At 40.7% G+C, this 19,772-nt stretch overlaps 2 protein-coding genes across 4 annotated transcripts; one reads left to right on the top strand and one right to left on the bottom strand.

Annotated features, from left to right (window-relative positions):
• Positions 1-1,521: 1,521 nt before the first annotated feature.
• On the bottom strand, positions 1,522-13,973 carry tmem176l.4 (transmembrane protein 176l.4). 3 transcript variants are annotated; one of them, XM_061674857.1, is made up of 8 exons: positions 13,712-13,973; positions 12,768-12,956; positions 11,061-11,183; positions 8,996-9,052; positions 7,394-7,624; positions 5,540-5,662; positions 5,225-5,443; positions 1,522-3,152 (listed from the first exon to the last, which is right to left on the bottom strand). In XM_061674857.1, the coding sequence occupies exons 2-8, from the start codon at positions 12,942-12,944 to the stop codon at positions 3,084-3,086; spliced, it is 999 nt and encodes a 332-aa protein (XP_061530841.1). In that variant the 5' UTR covers positions 12,945-12,956; positions 13,712-13,973; the 3' UTR covers positions 1,522-3,083. The 3 variants fall into 3 exon arrangements, with proteins under 3 accessions (XP_061530841.1, XP_061530842.1, XP_061530843.1); XM_061674858.1 differs by lacking the exon at positions 5,225-5,443 and having other exon boundaries at positions 13,712-13,969; XM_061674859.1 differs by lacking the exon at positions 1,522-3,152 and having other exon boundaries at positions 5,359-5,426; positions 13,712-13,970.
• Positions 13,974-13,993: 20 nt separating this feature from the next.
• lamtor2 (late endosomal/lysosomal adaptor, MAPK and MTOR activator 2) lies at positions 13,994-19,299 on the top strand. The gene is made up of 4 exons (XM_061674862.1): positions 13,994-14,225; positions 16,130-16,292; positions 18,796-18,885; positions 18,954-19,299. Exons 1-4 carry the CDS (start codon positions 14,158-14,160, stop codon positions 19,008-19,010), a joined length of 378 nt encoding a protein of 125 aa, XP_061530846.1. The 5' UTR covers positions 13,994-14,157; the 3' UTR covers positions 19,011-19,299.
• Positions 19,300-19,772: the final 473 nt, after the last annotated feature.

Here is a 19,772-nt window from a genome sequence, read left to right as displayed (position 1 = left end):
GACCAGGTGGAAAGGCAGTAAGGCTAGAAGTTTAGAGAGAGAGAGAGAGAGATTCTGGAAGGAGCTAGACAAAGTAGTTCTGAGCATCCCATACAGAGAGAGAGAGTCGTGATGGGTGCAGATTGTAATGGACATGTTGCTGAAGGAAATAGGGGTGATGAAAAAGTGATGGGTAAGTACGGCATCCAGGAAAGGAACTTGGAGGGACAGATGGTGGTAGACTTCGGGAAAAAGGGTACAAAGAGGAACAGTTAGAAAGATGGAGGCATGCACTGGAAAGCAGAGGAGTGAAGATTAGCCGAAGTAAAACAGAAATATGTGCATGAATGAGAGGGGTGGTGGGGGAAGAGTGAGGCTACAGGGAGAAGAGATAGCAATGGTGGAGGACTTTAAATACTTGGGGTCAACCGTCCAGAGCAATGGTGAGTGTGGTCAGGGAGTGAAGAAACTGGTCCAAGCAGGTTGGGACGGGTGGAGGAAGGTCTCAGGTGTGTTATGCGACAGAAGAGTCTCTGCTAGGATGAAGGGCAAAGTTTATAAAACAGTGGTGAGGCCAGCCATGATGTACGGATTAGAGACAGTGGCACCGGAGAGACAACAGGAAGCAGAGCTGGAGGTGGCGGAAATGAAGATGTTGAGGTTCGCTCTAGGAGTGACCAGGTTGGATATAATTAGAGATGAGCTCATCAGAGGGACAGCCGAGGTTCGATGTTTTGGAGACAAAGTTAGGGAGAGCAGACTTCGATGGTTCGGACACGTCCAGAGGAGAAATAGTGAGTATATTGGTCGAAGGATGATGAGGATGGAGCTGCCAGGCAAGAGAGCTCGAGGAAGACCAAAGAGACGGTTGATGGCTGTCGTGAGGGAAGACATGAGGGCAGTTGGTGTTCGAGAGGAAGATGCAGGATATGTGGCGACCCCTAAAGGGAGAAGCGACCCCTAACGGGACAAGCCGAAAGGAAAAGGAGTAGACGACGATAATATACCTCCAACTATGCACTAATTGTACAACAAATACTGTGGCATAATTAGACTTTTACAAACCATAGGGTAACATATATGCTATACAAGTATCTACTCTGTATATCTATTTAAAAAAAAAATACAAATAGGCTACACATTCCTTCCACCGACCAGGAAATTTTTTGGAGCATAAAGCAGAGACACTGTTTGCTTACATTTCAACTACGCACACACGAACAGGAAACGAATAGACAGTTGGCTCCAAAACAGCTCTCAGAATCTTCATGGGAAGTCATTCCTTTAGTTGTATTCTTCCTGCAGTTGTATGTCTTCATCAGACTCAATGCAACATGAGATACATGCCTCTTTATTTTCCTAATTTAGTTTTACGATCCCCTTTATAAAGTGCTTTCAATCCCCATCCCCCAACCCTACCCCAATGGTGCATGAGTCATTCACTGAACTTTCTCAGCCACAAAGGCTTCCTGTTATGCAATTTCTTTGTCTTCCCCTTTCCCAGCTATCTTCGGGCGGGAGGTGGGGTACACCATGAAGCGGTTGTATAAGAACAATTGAATATAATTGATTTAATCAGGGAAACACACATTGTCACGAAGAGCTCATGATCAGAAAATACAGCAAATGAGAACAATCCTGATGGGGTAAAGTTCGAAAGTAAAACAAAAAGAAACCTCGAATAATGCATTATTATGCTACTGATAAGCAACATATGCTCAGATTGGCACAACCAAGTGCAATAAATAAGGGGGATGAAAATATAATGTGGTAAAAAGAGCAGAGGGGCACATCAAAGGCAGTTAAAAAAAAGGGGGGGGGGGTGCGTTCCCCCACTCCCTCCCAGGTTCTGTCGCCTCTGCATCCATCCATCATTTTCTATTTACAATTTTAAAAGGTATGACCTTTATTAATTGAACTTTTTTTCTTCACGTTTGAAACAAAGTGTAAAAAAAATATATTGCAAGATTCAAATTCATTTACAATTTTAATTGGAAGAAAAAAATTCATTGAACTTTTTCTAGATTTAAAAATGTATTTAAAAAAAGCGCAACATTATAAGATTTAAGTCAGGTTTTTTTGTTTTGTTTTTAATTCCAACATTCCAGTGTTTTATTTTTTTTTAAGTCATAATATTACAAGGTTAGTTTTATTTTGTAAGAAAAAAAACCTCCCAATATTAAAGTTCTAACTTTTAAAGAAAAAATATCGAATATGACCAGATTTATTTTTTAAAAACATCATATTAAAAGTTTTGTTTTTTCAAATGCATGATACTTTGAGATTAGTCACATTTTTAAAGAAAAGTTTCAAGTCTTAGATTCTAATCTTTTTTTTTCTAAAAGGTCGGAATATTACAAGATTAAAAGTCTGATATTATGACAAAGTTGTAATTTTTAAAGCAAAAAGTTGAAATATTACAAGAATAAAGAACTTTTTTCGAGAGAAAACTATTTAAATTATTTTTTAAAATTGTAATATTACGAGATGAAATTCATATTTTTGAAATAAAAGAGCAAAATATTAAAACCAAGATTAAATCTATAATTTTAAAAACCTTAATATTAGGAAATTAATGTTGCAATCTTTGTTAGAATAAATGTACATAGGTTATCTCATGTTTACTCTTATAGTAGTTTACGCAGCAACAGCTTGTCTTGTCTTCCTTCCTTGTTTGTTGTTCATTAAATGTTCTAGGTTGTTTGAACCTGACAATCTTTTCTTTCTTTTGATATAAATAAAGTCCGAACAAAAAGGTGTAAATATTACCAGATTAAAATTGTTGTTTTTTTTTGTGACTTTATTCCAAAACATAAAAACCTATAGAAAGAATGTGATTTTTTTTTTTGTTGTTTTCTGCAAAAAGCTCTCTTTCCCCTCCAGTATACAATCAGTGAGTTTGAAAAAAAAAAAATAGACTAAGAAAAGAAAACCTATAATGAAGTATAAAATCAAGTGCAAAAGATGGCAAAATATCAATGATGTTCATCTTAACTTGTAAAATGTTTTATCAATTCCAAAAGATGCTGAGTATATGAAATATAAACTAAAAGTGTAATTCTGAATGTCGTGGAGTTGCGGTACAAAGAAGAAGTATCCGCTTTTTAGGCTGAAGGGTTGGCGATAACGTCCTCCTCTGGAAGCACTTTGTACTCTTCTGGATCATCAAGGCTCTAGAAATTGTCAAAAAAATAAATAAGTACAATAACAATAATGCACACAACAGATCACACTATTATGTTAGGTTTGCTTCTTTGCCTACAAAAAAATATGTGTGGGTCAATATGGCCTACTGCATGTGTTTTGCATTACGAGCATACTTTGTTTTAAATTTTAAAATGTAAATGTATAAAAAAAAAAATGTCTTTGTTTCTCAATGCTTTAAATCATTATCGTTATTACAAATGTCCACCAGACGGTGCCTAAAATGTTGCTTTAGGTGTCCACTAGAGGGAGTAAGAAGTGAAGGTCAACCATCCATACATCCATTTTCTTTACCGCTTATCCTCACTTCGACCAGTGCAATTACAAGTCGATCATCAAATGGAGCCAAAGTAGAGGTCACTCAAGTGTCATCATACAGTCTTACATTTATTTGCTTGCTCAATACATATTTGCGAACATATATAACCTGTAACAGCTTATTTCATATATTTTTGGATTTTGGTAACTAAGTGATAGAAACCCACTGTGAGATAATTGATGAAGTGTTTGGCACTGTTAGATATTTGATAAAACGTGATGTTATTGACGTTTGATAATGAAGTTAGGAATGCTTTGATGTGAACATTCTCGCGAACGTTTTCTTCACGAAAACAGTGTATAAAGTAATAACCATGAGAGGAACTAAATGGAGGAATTTATGTTTATATCTAGCAACACAAGAAGAGCTTTTACTGGAAGAAGGGATCATTGTTGAGAAGTTTCAACCCACTCGGGGAAACTTGCATCATGTGATTTGTCTCTAGCCAAAAGGGCACACAACTAACAACTTATGGAACTTATGGAGCTGGCATGAATCCAAAGTGGTCCCATCGGCCTAACAGCCAGATCAGGATGACGCAAGGCCCACGTCCAAGTATACAAGTTCAAAAACTGACAATTTTAGGGCTCTTGTTCTCCCAATGGTGAGCTATTGAGGCCTTACTGCTTAATCTCATATATATCCTTGTGTAAGACTCAAGATGATTACAGAAGCAGCGTGAGAGACAAATTGAACTACCTACAGAGAATGGGTTAGAATAAAATAGAGGAGTTTAGCATTAGGTGGCACGGTGGACGACTGGTTAGCACATCTGCCTCACAGTTCTGAGGACCGGGGTTCAAATCCTGGCCCCGCCTGTATGGAGTTTGCATGTTCTCCCCGTGCCTGCGTGGGTTTTCTCCGGGTACTCCGGTTTCTTCCCACATCGCGAAATAAACATGCATGGTAGGTTGATTGAAGACTCTAAATTGCCCGTAGGTGTGAATGTGAGTAGGAATGGTTGTTTGTTGTGTGCCCTGCGATTGGCTGGCGACCGGTTCAGGGTGTACCCCGCCTCTATAGATAGCGAGGATAGGCTCCAGCACGCCCGCGACCCTTGTGAGGATAAGCGGTGAATAAAATGGATGGATGGAGTTTCGCATTAACTATGGAGAATGAGCCCTCGATCTCGCTCTCTTCTGAATCCATGCCTATTCTCAATTCCAAATCTTAAAGTTTGAGGATCAATCCAATATTCCTTTTCATTTGAATTGATTTTTATTGTGCTTTGGATTTTCACACTTTGGACTATTTTTATTTACCATCTTTGGAAGCTTTGAATGTAAACAAATGATATCCTCGAACTTGGACTGTATTGGTTTTCTCTTCAAAGGAACATTCTATCATTTGTGAATGAGAAGATGTTTCACACACAGTTCCCTTTTGTGAATTTTGCTAATTTTATTTTTTATTATTTGAAGCTTTGTCCTCGCTAAATCTTGTTTGTTAAAGTACCTTTTTATGAGCATAGAAAACATTTCTCTACCTTTTAAGCGTAATAACTGCAGTGTTATCTGTGTTAGCAGACCTAATAACATATTATCAACACAGCCATTGATTATTTTCGCTTTATTTTTAAAAGGTTGTTTTCGGCTATAATTTAAATAATAACAGGTCCTGACTGTCGTACACAGACCGTCTAATCTAGCTAAGGCATTCCAAGTGCAACAAGACAAAAGGGGAAGAGCAGCCTTAAAGAAGCGAGCGTGGTTAGAGTTTCACCCAACATCTGCTCAGGTTACTCTGCGAAGGTGAAGCCTCATTGAAGCGGGGCCGACGCTTCACAAGCGGCTGTGACAACCTTGGCGAATCTCTCTCGACGCCGGCTTTAGCAAGCTCAAGTCGTTGGTTGATTGTGTAATACGCAGGGACAACGGGGAGCTCTAAGCCTTTAAACGGAGAGCCGGTCAGGACTCCCTTAGTTCTAAAGAGCAGTGGAGCCTGGGGTAAGCGAGACTGGATTCAATTTGGAAATCCCATTTTTACAATGGGTCAATTTAACCCAGGGACATTTTTTCATTCCAGGATGTTACGTACCTTGCAGCATCCTTTCTCGCTGCTCCTCAGTGCCTTGATGGCCAAGACGGAGGAGCTGATCGCCAGGCACAGCTCCAGGACTCCCAACAGCAGCAGAACGCCGTTGAGGCCTCTCAGGAACATCTGGAGACAGCACACCACATACTCTTACATTCTTTGGTTACCTTTCATTGGAAACAACAAACACGCAGCGGGAGTTGTGGCGATAGTTGTTAAATAACGGTAAGGAATTGATGCAAACCTCCCACAATACATACCTCTTTCGACCCCTGTGGTTATGATAGGATGAGGATGATGATGATGATGATGATGACGTTAACAGCGAAACATTTTTTATTCCCAGTTATAAGTTTAGCATCTTATATTGGTAATAACGGTGTCCATCCATCCATTTTCTACCGCTTATCCGAGGTCGGGTCACGGGTGCAGTAGCTTTAGCAGGGACGTCCAGACCTCCCTCCCCCCAGCCACTTCATCCAGCTCTTCCGGGGGGATCCTGAGGACAGCCGAAAGACGTAGTCTCTCCAGCGTGTCCTGGGTCGTCCCCGGGGTCTCCTCCCGGTGGGACGTGCCCGGACGCGCTCACCGGGAGGCGTCCGGGAGGCATCCGAATCAGATGCCCCAGCCACCTCATCTGGCTCCTCTCAATGCGGAGGAGCAGCGACTCTACTCTGAGATCCTCCCGGATGACCGAGCTTCTCACCTTATCTCTAAGGGAGAGCCCGGACACCCTGTGGAGGGAATTCATTTCGGCCGCTTGTATCCGGGATGTTGTCTCGTCTCCATCTCGTCTTCAAAGTATTCTCCCCACCGACTCACCACGTCCCGAGTCGAGGTCCGCAGCACCCCATCCCCGCTATAAACAGTGTTGATGGTGCACTGCTTCCCCCTCCTGAGACGCCGTACGGTGGACCAGAATTTCCTCGAAGCCGGAAGTCTTTCTCCATGGCCTCACCGAACTCCTCCCATACCCGAGTTTTTGCTTCAGCGACCACCAAAGCTACATTCCGCTTGGCCAGCCAGTACCTATCAGCTGGCTCAGGAGTCCCACAGGCCAAAAAGGCCCGATAGGACTCCTTCTTCAGCTTGACGGCATCCCTCACCGTTGGTGTCCACCAACGGGTTTGGGGATTGCCGCCACGACAGGCACCGACCACCTTACGCCACAGCTCCGGTCGGCCGCCTCAGCAACGGAGGCGCGGAACATGGTCCACTCGGACTCGATGTCCCCCGCCTCCCCCGGAACATGAGCAAAGTTCTGTCGGAGGTGGGAGTTGAAACTCCTTCTGACAGGGGATTCTGCAAGACGTTCCCAGCAGACCCTCACAATACGTTTGGGCCTGCCACGTCAGAACGCCATCGGAGCCAACTCATCACCAGGTGGTGATCAGTTGACAGCTCCGCCCCCTCTTCACCCGAGTGTCCAAACAGGCGGCTGCAAGTCGGATGACACGACCACAAAGTCGATCATCGAACTGCGACCTAGGGTGTCCTGGTGCCAAGTGCACGTGTGGACACCCTTATGTTTGAACATGGTGTTCGTTATGGACAATCCGTGATGAGCACAGTCCAATAACAGAACACCGCTCGGGATCTGATCGGGGGGGGGGGGGGGGGGGGGGGGCATTCCTCCCAAGCTCGCCCACCACGCGCATGCAAGCGTCACATACACATTGAATGGGTTGGATGACTGCACACTGAACTGTGCGAAGTGAAGTGCGGCTCGTGGCTAAGAACGACCGATCTTGTCTGATCTTGGAAAGTGCCATAAGAGTTTGGGGGCCACAAATAGGCGGCCGGCGGATACCCCTGGTCTACAACATTCTTAAGTGTAAAAATATGTTTAAGATTTACATTAAGGAACTCTTTCCCCTGCAAGCATTCCTTCTCCAAGAGCTTCTCGTTGGGACTCTGCGTGGGCTTCTGAGCGGTCCGGTCAAAGCGGCCCTCATAGCTGAAGCGGTCGTCATATCTGGGCTCGCACACGTCCCAAATGTCAATGACGCCTATGTTGATGCCGCAGAGGATGATGTTGGCGATGGCGAATAACACGCCAGAGAGGTTCAGAATCACGTTGATGATAACCTATAAACACATTGAAACTAATTAAAACACTTACAGGTCCCATGCCATCAATTAAAAAATATATATGCATCATCTGCTGTTCTTTTATCTGGTTTGCAAGATCATCTGGGTTGGAAAGGCCTAGGATGCCCTTTTCCCAGCTATTCTAGTTGGTTTACACCTGGCAGTTGACACAGCCAGATTCCTCATTATAATTCAATATGTAAATAAGCGTTGCGATGATTGGCCTTTGGCAAAATCTCGGCGACCGGCTTGCGGCGGCCAGGCGTTCAGAGCGACGTCGCGTTCCTGTACAGGCTGCACATACAGTATATTGTACTTTATCGCTTTTATTAAACCATAAAGATAGAATCGCGATCAAGTGAGGAGCAGCTTGCGACAGGACGTGGGTGAAAATAATAATAATATTTTGATATTAGGCTCCTGCGCTGCTCCCATTCACTTCATGGGAACTGATGGCATTATAGATTATAAATATAGCTGAGTATTGTTGTACAACACAATTCAATTCCTATCCCAGCTATCTTCGGGCGAGGTACACCCTGAACTGGTCGCCAACCAATCCAGGGCACATATAGACAAACAACCATTCGCACTCACAGTCACACCTACGGGCAATTTAGAGTTGTCAATTAACCTACCGTGCATGTTTTTGGGATGTGGGAGGAAACCGGAGTGCCCGGAGAAAACCCACGCAGGCACGGGGAGAACATGCAAACTCCACACAGGCGGGGCCTGGATTTGAACCCCGGTCCTGAGAACTGTGAGGCAGACGCTCTAACCAACCTACCGTGCCGCCCACCGTGGCACAATTACACAAAACTTTGACCCGGTCGTTTTGCCAGTTATTGTCTTTTGCACTCAATCGATAAACCGTATAAATGTCAAACTTAAACCAGGTCAGAGACTCATTTGGACATATGTTATGCCTAAAACGAAAAAAAAAAAAAAAAAGGATTTTGATGGCATGAGACCTTTGAACTTAAAATATTAAGACACTTTTTAAAGTATTCCTTAACACTTAATCCTTTCCCACTCTTTCGCTGTCAAGAAACATCATATAACATCACTAGAAGGAAAAGAAGAAGACTCTTGTTTGCTAAGTAAGGATTAAACATTATATATTCAAACACCAATATGTTCAACCAAACCAGATCATTTTATCTAACCAAAGTCCGCTAGCTTAATGCTAACATACAGTGAGAACTGCCATAGATGGGCTAAGGGAAATTAGCATAGCTGTTAGGGTAATTAGAAACGTTCAAACAACTGCTACTTTAACACACACTCGCATCAGCAACGCATACAAACAACCCGATACACTGTACATAATATTTGTAAAACATATTTTTCTGAAAAAATGCTGCTCACCAGACACAGACTTGGGTAATTCTGAGACAAAATGCAGATGATGCCGAAAAGCACAAACTACAGGAGACACAGAAAAAACAAGAACAGATTAAAAAAATGAAACATATTAGCCATTTTATTCACAATTAAAAATATTTCCCGAGTGTCTGAACCCTCCTATTACGTTTGTTTCTTTGGTACACCAAAAATGTTCTCGGGTCAACCCGCTGCATGTAATACAATTAAATAAGCAAAAGTAAACATACAGCAACACCATTCATAACTATATACTCAATATTTAGAGCAAAAATAAGAATCACTCACTCTTGGAAAGTCCCATAAATAAAATTACTGAGTTTAACATAACATTTATACTTCTTATTTTTGACATTATGAGCATTTTTTCCTCCAGAGGGTGATTAATCAAATCTAAGTTGAAGATGAGTGTGTAATAATTGTATGAATTACACCAAATACATTTTTAAAGAAACTATGATAAAATTAAGAAAATTAAAAAGATAAAGGAAGCAGAAGAAGTTGTATTTATATTTTTAAAAACACATTGATCTAGACTTCTACACTTTATAATGTGTGTTTTTTTTAATGTATTATTGTGCATGTATGTTCAATAAAAACAATAAAACAAAAAAAAGACCAAAAATAATTTGTCAGAATACTCCAAGGATCAAGAATCCCAGCACAATGTTCCACCCTCTTTTTTTAGCCAGTTTTGAGGGGGCGGTCCTGTCTCATGCAAATGAGCCACTGCTCACCCCGCCTCAGCCTCCTCTACTGCAGGGCCAATGCCCTGAGAGACTTTCATTACCATAGCGACTAGGGGCACACCTGGGGGCTGGATATTTGTCAAACCCCCAGTTAAAAAAATAAGCGGGCGCCCATAAAGAGGGCGAAAGCAAGAATTTTCCCTCTTGGAGGCAGCACTTCATCACCGAGCTGCAATTACAATGCATTTCGTGTGTTTCGGATCTGTGCTTTGCATACAAGCAATTAAAAAGCAAGTTTCCATAATAGATCCCTGTTAAGATTAACGGTAAGTAGAATGGAGCAAAAAGTGGGGGCTAGGAATCGAGCCCTGCGGCGACTAGTGAAAAAATTAATTAAGGAGAAGTAATTGACGCCCCCTCAAAAGCGTTGTGATTGCCAGTACTAATAGTTTAAACCAAGACTCCTTTCAGTTCAGAAAAAGGCCACATCCACCCCAATTTGAAGTCAAATGGGCCAGTATATTTGTGGCCTAATAAGAAATTTAGAAATCTATTCCGAATTTAGCCATTGTTTTGGTGCAAATAATTCTATTGTTCACATTTATTGATAATTATCTTGTTGCAAATTATCGTGCAAATCACTGCCGCGATCTGAAATTTCTTAACAGCAATTTCAACATTATGAATCCGTTTTTTATTTACACGTGCAACTTATGGATCACAGTGGCTTTATAGATGCAGTTTTTATAAAACAACTTGTCTCGAAACAATTTTAGATGTACATAAATTCCCGCATCCATCTGGAAATTGTCAACATCCAATTTGTAAAAGTGCATCAACAAAACACTAAAGGGTTAATCATTTTTACATAAATAAAATGCAGCGTCACTGCGACCTCCAGTGGACAAAGTTAGCAATAACAGTTACATTTATTGAAAAATTGCAGACGTGTTCATTTGCAAAAATCATCCCCAGACAGGCTGACTTTGGACCCCCGGATGAGCCGGTTCGAGCCCGCACATTTGACACCCCTGCTTTAAACCGTAAATATACAAAAAGGGAAAAAGTTCACAACAAGTGAACTTGTTGGCGAAAGGCGAAGAATGTCCACTGACAACCCAAACTAAATTGATCTCAACCCTGACACATATCAAGTTCTATCACTTCAAAATACCGCACTTATTGACATTAATTCCTATTTAGGGCTTTTGCGGCATCTTAGCGTGTTTCAGAAATAGAACTAAAAACACAAAGAGGTGAGTTTTTCAGAGAATAGTTGGGTTACATTTCACAGAATCCTGACTAGAGAACCGCAAATATGCGACAGATTACTGTAAATATTGTTGTGATAGTGTGCTTACCACGGATCCCATCCAGAGGGAGAACAAATTCATATCCATGTTCCACCAGGGGTCCTCAAAGCCCCCGAACATGGGGATGACGCCGAGTGTGATGGTGATCAAGCCCACGGCGATCTGCAGGGCCTACAATGCAAGACAGAAGCTGTCAGCGCCGGCTACTCCCGACAAGATCCGACACTCAAGAAAGGTTTGTGATCTTGGGTTTCGGCAAGGTGAAATTTCAGGATGAAGCAAAAATGCACAATAAATAAACTTCACAACTTAATCAGAATCAGAATTAGTATGTCCAAAACACACAAGGAATTTGTCTCCGGTAGTTGGAGCCGCTCTAGTACAACAGACAGTCAATTTACAGAACACTTTGGAGACATAAAGACATTGACAAAAAACAATTGTGCAAAAAGATGCAGAGTCCTCTAGCACTTAGAGCAGTTCGAACGACTAATATTGCAATAGTCCGGTGCAATGACCATTGTGCAAAGGGCGCCGAGACTTCAAGGAGTGTATGCGGTTTAAAGTGACGAGTAGTGCGATCATCTGGGACGATGTTGGTTGTGCAAATGTTGCAGATACTCCTCAATCAGTGTGCAAATGGTGCAGATGCTACTCTGGCATGAGTGGCCAGTATATGCAAATAGTGCAGCATGGCGAGACAACTACAGTGAGTGCACGAGTAATACATAATTGGCCCCACAGAAATGTGACAACGAACTCAAGTCAAGTCAAAAACTGCCAGCTTATTGTAATGGAATTATAGGTTAGGTGTTTAAGAAGTTGATCGCAAGAGGGAAGAAGCTGTTGGAATGTCTACTAGTTCTAGTTTGCGTTGATCGGTAGCGCCTTTACACATTTGACCTTGTGTAAACTTTTGATTGCACATGTCCAACTGTTCCAAGCTTCAGTGCTTTTTCTGTAAGTTGCTGTTGTCTAACAAGCAAGTGAACACCAGATATGTTTTCATTTTTTTTTTTTTCTTTTATTAATTTATTTCCAAAGATGTCTTTGTCTTTCTGTGACTCTTCTGGTCTGTCCATCATTTGTGGGGGCAGAGACTGTTTGGCGCGCTGAATTTGTGCAGCTAATCTTATCCTTTCCACTGTTACATTTTTAATTTATTTTTTTATTTTTTTTTTAAAGGTGGGGGAAGTAGCGTGAAATACATCGGTGTGCGAACCTTTTATCAGGTGCGACAAATAATAATATTTTCGCCCTATATAGAACTTTTGTACATTTGCAAAAATGCAAATAAACTATTTACTTTAAAAAAAGTATTAAACATATTTATATTCCTAACGCCCAATTGACTAAAGATACTAATTGAGTTAGAGCAGCAGGTAGTCTGGAACACATTCACTGGATTTACATTATTTCCTATGGGATTTTACAATTCGGTTTTAGTCAGACTTTCTTGACCTGATTAATCACAACAACCGAGCTAACGCTGTGTGATCAAATAGTATATAAATGCCTCATGTATCTTTACCCACACTGATGGATTAGTTTAACCATGTTAGATAAATTAAAAGTGCTGTCCAAAAAGTACTAAAACGTTGAACAGCTGCATTCCAAAGTCTCGAGAAGGTAAAATTAAGCTCACCTGTAAAGGTATAATGCATTTTAGGTTTATCCGAAAATTTCCCCCCGAAGTCCAATATCCCGAGTTTAATGGAAGTAGTGTATTTGCAGTGTGTTCGGTTGAAATCCTACCCCCAGTATGGCTTGAGAAGTCCCCATGGTGGCCCTCATGTGCTGGGACACTCCACAGCACGAGGGGCTGTAGGACAGGCTCTTGAGGATTTGGCACAAAGGAGGACAGCGACTTTTAGGGTCCGACGTCAGCATGAACACGGTGACACCGTGAGCTCTGGCGATGGTCACAGGCATCCTTGCCTCGGTCTGGGGGGAGTGAAGAACAATAAAGTCAACCCCTGCATATTCACTGATGGGCATTCATGAATTTGCACTTTTTGGAGGGGTAGGGATACATATACTGTTATTTGCTAAATAATAATAATCTTTTCTGTGTTTTTGTGTTTAGGAAAAAGCCATGCCCACTTTGTTGCCAAGACACTATGTTGAAGTGAAGGGAGGAGGTTTTTTTAGTCAGGCCATAGCCACGTAAAATAAAAAAAAAATAAAAAAAAATCATCACCATCTTGTGGAATCTATATGGAATTACAAACCTTTTTTCATCAGTTACTCACATATTTTGGTTATTCGCAGTAGGACTCTGACAAATTAAGTTGAAATTTAAAGGTTATTATATAATTCCTTATGCGTCGCATATGGTCGTAAAAATGACGAGTAACTTTTCTTCCTCGCGCTTGTCGTTGGTGGCGGCGGCGGGCGCTCAGTGCTGCCACGAGTGGTGCTCACCAGTACTTGCATGTGTTTACAAACTCAGAATGGGTCATCTTTTTGTCTTCGGGCTCACATAAAACATTTCCGATGTGTTGGAATTGTTCGTCAACGAACGACTGAACTTGATACATGAAAATCATTAATGTTTTATTATTATTGAAACAGCCGCCTAAAAGACACGTCATACGTGCAAATAAGTAGATCAACATCTTCCGTAGGATGCAAATGCCGATGGTGACATATCAGTTTTCTTTACATTTTTGTTTTTTACCAAAATGGAACGAACTTGCCTGGTTTTGGTAGGTCCGAGGACAAAAATCTGTTCGAGTCTTGGATGGACTGGACTGACTGTCGCTTGTCGACTTCCGTCTTTGTTTGGCTAATGAATTGTGAAGAGCCACTTGGATAACTACAACAAATATAAAAAAAACACTGTGCTCTCACAAAATCTTGCGTGTGTTATTAAGAGCTATAAATTAATTTAATGCAATAAATATTAGCATCACATTTGCATTGTTGTGGTCGTTGAAGCGTCGACTGTCCAGGACTACAATTCCCTCAATGCATTTCGCGGGCGTACCCGGAAATGTAAGACAACATTACCGTGATCAGCTGACTTGTGTGTGTGTGCGTGTATACGTGGGGAATAAGCAGCATCGTGACAAGTTTTGCCCCACTTTTTTTCTGACTTATTTGTTCTAAAACAACTTTCTACTGCCAGAGAGCTAGAGCAGCCATGTTACGACCGAAGGCTTTGACGCAGGTGCTGAGCCAAGCGAACACAAACGGAGTCCAGAGCACACTGTGAGTACAGCTAGCCTAGCTGGATGCAAACTTTGCAGTCGTTCTGACAGCTTTACGTGGTGAATGCCGATTTATTAAATGATTGTTTGATATGACACCACAATTAAACCTCCTCCCTTGACATAGAATGATTTTGTAATAGTTGCCAATGCTGCTAAATGCTAACTTCCCAACTACTGTTTGAGTCATTCTAGAATTAGAGGACATTTTCTACCCCCTTTCCCATAAAATTTCTAATAATTCATGCACAAAATACAGAAACGTGTAACTGCAGCTGTAGTAATATCTAATTGTCTCTCCCTGTGAGTGACCAACTTGCATATCAATATAAAATAAGTTTAAAATCAGTTTTTTTTGGTATGATTTTGTTTGTCTTTCTTGTAATTGTTAAAACATTTTTGTCTTATTTTAACTAAGCAGTAATTGTGCTCTGAAGTTGTGTCAGCATAACTCTCATCAACCCAAACCAATGTTATAAGTAATAAAACATTGTTATTTCAACATGTCTAGCTTTTTCTTCTTGAGTAGTTGGCCTATAAGCATGGACTCTTGTCCCAGCAGCAAAAAAAAATAACATTGATTTTCAGCTCTGTTCCTGTAATAAGGATAATACTAAAATTAAATTAGTGCTAAAAATTGAAGTTTCTTTAATTTTAAATCTATTCAGTAATGGTTGTGCCAAACACAGTAACATATGACAAATAATCTTAAAAGTGTACCATTGATGGTTGAGCTGGTTGAATGAAATTATATGATGGTTTATTACCCATTTCTTGAAAGCATAATAAATAAATGATCAAATTAATGGTTTATATTTGAAAAATGTTGGTACCTAAATTGTCTTCCAATTCTGGAATGACCAATATACCCTTATAATACTGTAATTGCAATTGTTTTTCCACAGTAAAATTAATGGGAATTGATATGGTATATACATTTTTTTTTTCTGTTAGTAAGATTAAGGTTTCTGCTTGCTCCATGTGACTTGACGCTGCTCCTTTTACAGTGAGTGTCATCCAAACAAAGTCAAAGAAAAAGCAAAATACACTCACCATTAATCCTTTGATGGATGGTCTTATTAGGTATACTGATGTCAGAGAGGGCTAAAACGATTACTTGAATAATTACATTTAAAAAAAAAAAAAAAGATGAAGCAAAATCTCCGCCTCGATGCTTCGCAGTGATAATTTTCCCACATGGACTGTTACTGCAGACTCACATAGCAACAGGCCCTGAGCCAGAAGAAAAGCGTGTGTGAGCGACAAAATAATCAAAGTTTGGGATCATTTCGCGCTTAAAAAAAAAAGAAGATAACAAAGTGCAATGTGTGCACTAGAAAGCAACCCTGGTTTACATAACTGCACATCTATGGTAATGTAAACATCGTTATCTAATTGAATATAGCCGACCACCGCTAGTTCGAACAAATTGTAATCCCTGCACAGGTGGTCAAGGATAGACGCAGTCAAGGATAGACGCAGCCTCTGGTGCACTTTCGCTTTATTGAGCAAATGGTAACAAAATAAGTATGTATTCAGCACATTTACGGAGACTGGCTAATGGTTAGCCAGTTAACAACCAGCTCTGTACTGTCATTCGCTGACTCCCATGTCACTCACCAGGCCAGGCCCCGCCTTTTAAAACCGCACACACTCAGTCACATATAGTGTGGAACTTGAGGATGGCGACAACAGTAATACACGCAGCACACATTTTGTCGTTTAATAAGGCAAAATACATTCTTATGGGATAATCAGTCGAACAATCAATTCAAAAATATTCCAATAGCTGCAGCCCTTATGTCAGCATATTTTTTTTCTGAATTGTATACGCTTTGTGGACTCCAGAGGATCCAAAATCCTTTCAAGCGTGGCTTCCTTGTGTATTTGCATTTTGGCCATCAGATTGCTAAACAACGAAGGCTCTCTTCTGGCCTACTCGGGCTACGGGGACACGGACGCTCGCGTCACCGCCGCTATCGCCAGCAACATCTGGGCGGCCTACGACAAGAACGGCCACCAGGCCTTCAACGAGGACAAACTCAAATTCATACTCATGGATTGCATGGTAAGACACAGCATTTCTCCTCCAAAGAATTGCAGCTATTTTCAAATATGCGGCTCTGGAAATAATCATAAGACGAGACCTTTTTTGGTAGTTTGAACCATTTTTCATTTTTTGCTAATAAATACTCTAAATCAGTTCTTTCAAACCTTTTTCCACTAAGTACCACCTCAAAATATACTTAGCTCCATCCAGTACCACCATCATGACCAACATTAAAATACAGTAACGTAGTATGCCCACTTGTACGGTGTTATGGGAACATAGATATTGAATAAATTAGCTTCAAGCGGCATTTAAAGAGTCTCGGCCAGGCTTTTCAGATAGAGCCAAAGCAATAGCAAACGTCATTACAGGTATTTAGCAGTGTCTTTCAAGGGTCATAATTACTAGTTCTCATTTAGTTACTGTTGCATTTATCTGCATCCTTCATTTCCTTTTCAGGAAATGAAGGATATTTTAGCCATTATATATTATGAATCTTATTTCATCGTATACATTTTTGGAGAATACAGTGGTACCTTCGTTTACAAGTGCCCCAATTACGAGTTTTAAGTTACGAGTAGATACGCCGCTGCTTGTGTGAAGTGGGGGAAGAAAAAAAAACTGTCCACTTAATTCTGTAATACCCTGACGTGGACAAGGCCAGCCACAGTCGCCGATGCACTTTCAGCAGCTTATTGAACGGGGCAGAAAGTCAAACACACTTTTAAAAAAATAATAAAAATGACAACACTTGCAAGGAGCATGGAGGAGATGCTCACATTAAACTAATGGCCAACCTGAGCTGGAGTCAGAGCTCATCACTCACCAGGGCACGCCTCTTAAAGGTCAGAGGACAAAGATTTAAAAATGTTTCTTGATAACTCTAGAACCTCTTTACAAACCACATCTGCCATTTCAAAGTGATTATATAGCAGATATACAGCAGTTAGATCGATACATATGATGCAGAATTGCACCTTCTGCTTTTTGCATCTAGCGTCTATCCGGTCTTTGGCTCTGTCCGGCGCTGTGACGTCACACGAGCCAAACAGCCTGTTCGTTCGGCGTTGTGTGCTATTGTTCCATGCTGTTTTTCCCGTCCTTGTACATTTGTTGTCGTATGATTTAACAATGTCACGATGGTTTATGGTGTGGCATTTGGTTGTACAAATGGTTCAGCGAGTGACAAGAGGTTTTTTTTTTTGGCTTTCCAAGTGAAAAAGGAATGGATTGGGAAAGTCAGTCGACAGGGGAAGAAAAGTGGTCAGCTATGGGTGCCTAGCAAGCATTCCAAACTGTGTTGATCACTTCGAACCGGCGTGTTTTGAGAAAGACTTAGCAGAAAGCATTGGCTACAGAGGTAGAGGCTGAAACCAGCTGCGATGCCAACTATTTTTCCTACGGCCATCGGGACCTCAACCGCCAGCAAGAGAACTAAATGTCGTAGCTGCAGCGGCGAAGCGGCGCAGACGAGACGAGCATTTTTTGGTATATACCTACGACTCTATAATGGTTACTATGCACTGGGGAGTAGGGAAAAAAAGACCCACGCAGTACTTTTAAGTACTGTTGTCTGTACTTTTGCCTATATTACAAGCTAACAGACACGGCAAAGACTTTCTGTGCGGCGCGTTATAACGCTACTCGAGCCAGGAGCACATACTGCATACTATATAAAAGCTTGTGCTGTGTCACTGAAACATATATCAATATATAATACGTATAGTCGTGCTAAAAAATATTGGCACTCCTGGGGTGCCATTATTTCAAGCCATGACTGTATAAAAACCCAGTGGCCGCTCTCTTTTTCTGTCGTACAGCTGCTACTTGGCTGCTCGTCGCCGTCACTGTCAGGTTCCGACCTCCTGATCGGCTCAAACATGTACGGTGTGACGATGCCAAGTTCAGTTGGGTGCTCCTGTATGTCGGAATCCTCCTCCTCCTCATATTCCAAGACGTTGGTCACCATTGCGTAAACACATTTTTAGCTAAACTATAGTTGACAATTGCTGGAAGTTACGTGCATGTATTACATAACATATAAACAATGCAAATGTGAATTTTAACTGACCCCATAACGTCTTTGTCATCTGACCTTTAAAGGCACACAACAACACATGAATACAACAGTGTGTGTCACTTTCAACTTCATTACACTTTATAAAAACAGTTAATTTCTTTAAATTCTCTTATTATTTTTAAATGTTGTTAGCCTAATAGCATAATTGGCTAAGCCATTTTTTAATTTTTACAGAGAAAAAAAACAGCAAAGTGAAAAATGTGTGGATTTTCCTCAATTCAACCTTTGCGGGTTACCATTTCATTTATTAGTCTATTTACTGCTAGTAGGTTGCTGTTTGTTATATTCGATGTGTTCCTGATTACACAAAAGAATATCACGTAGCATTTGGTTCCCATTACTGTACCACGTGACACAAAAAGTCACCAAGGTATAGTACATACCCGAGAGGGACTCCTCATAGATAAGCACAGCTGACAAGGATCTGCGTTTGTGTTACAGGAGGGAAGAGTGGCCATCACGCGAGTGGCCAACCTGCTCCTGTGCATGTACGCCAAAGAGACTGTGGGCTTTGGAATGCTCAAAGCTAAGGTAAGGCAACACCACAACAACATCCATATTCGGCCATTTTGTAGCTCACGTGGGCTTTCGCCACGCAGGCCGAGGCTCTGGTACAGTACCTGGAAGAACCATTGACCCAAGTAGCCGCATCCTAGTGGGAATGGGGCCATGCAGGCCCATCTTTTGTGTGGCTTTGAACTCATGACTGCAAATCTCTTTTTTTGTTTAATATTTAATCTGCATATAATGGTGTTGATGCCATTAGCAATCATTTTGTCTGTTTGTTTAGTTATACTTAATGCTCAATTCTGTTATGACAGTAAGGAAGGTCCATGAAACCATTAATATGGATTTCTAAAGTGCTGTTAAATGCAGTTAATTTTGAATGTTATGCTTTAGTTCAAATATGTACAATAAAAAAATTCTGATTATAGATCTTGTTGTAATTTTATTGTTTATTCTGGGAATTGGCAAGACAAAAAGCAGTGGGAAAAGAAAAGAAAGAGATGACCTCCCAAGCATGGAACTTGCTTGGGACTTGGGCATGTTTTTAAGAATGCATTTTATTTTTGGCGATATATATTCTGTGTCGTAATATATATATATATATATATATATATATCGAAATAGACATTAGGTTATTGTCTATTTTTTCTTATTCCATTAATAACGTTGCTTTTTATTAGAGTACTGTGCATCCTTCATAAACTTCTTGCCTTAATACTCAAAATTAAACATCTAAGGTTGCGTTTATAGGTCCGAAATTACTTTTATTTCAGTTTTTCAGAATCAGAACATTCCAGTGTTTATTTTGACGATAAGTAGTTCTGACGTTGGAAGCAGGAAGACTAAAGTGTGGCTTTCTATCTAAAAAAAAAATAAAAAAAAAATTAAAAAAAAAACACTTTATCCAAAAA

This window comes from Phycodurus eques, chromosome 4 (genome assembly GCF_024500275.1).
Source record: "Phycodurus eques isolate BA_2022a chromosome 4, UOR_Pequ_1.1, whole genome shotgun sequence".
NCBI classification, from domain to species: domain Eukaryota; kingdom Metazoa; phylum Chordata; class Actinopteri; order Syngnathiformes; family Syngnathidae; genus Phycodurus; species Phycodurus eques.
Note: the sequence above shows the minus strand (reverse complement) of the source record. Positions and strands in the feature narration are given on the sequence as shown.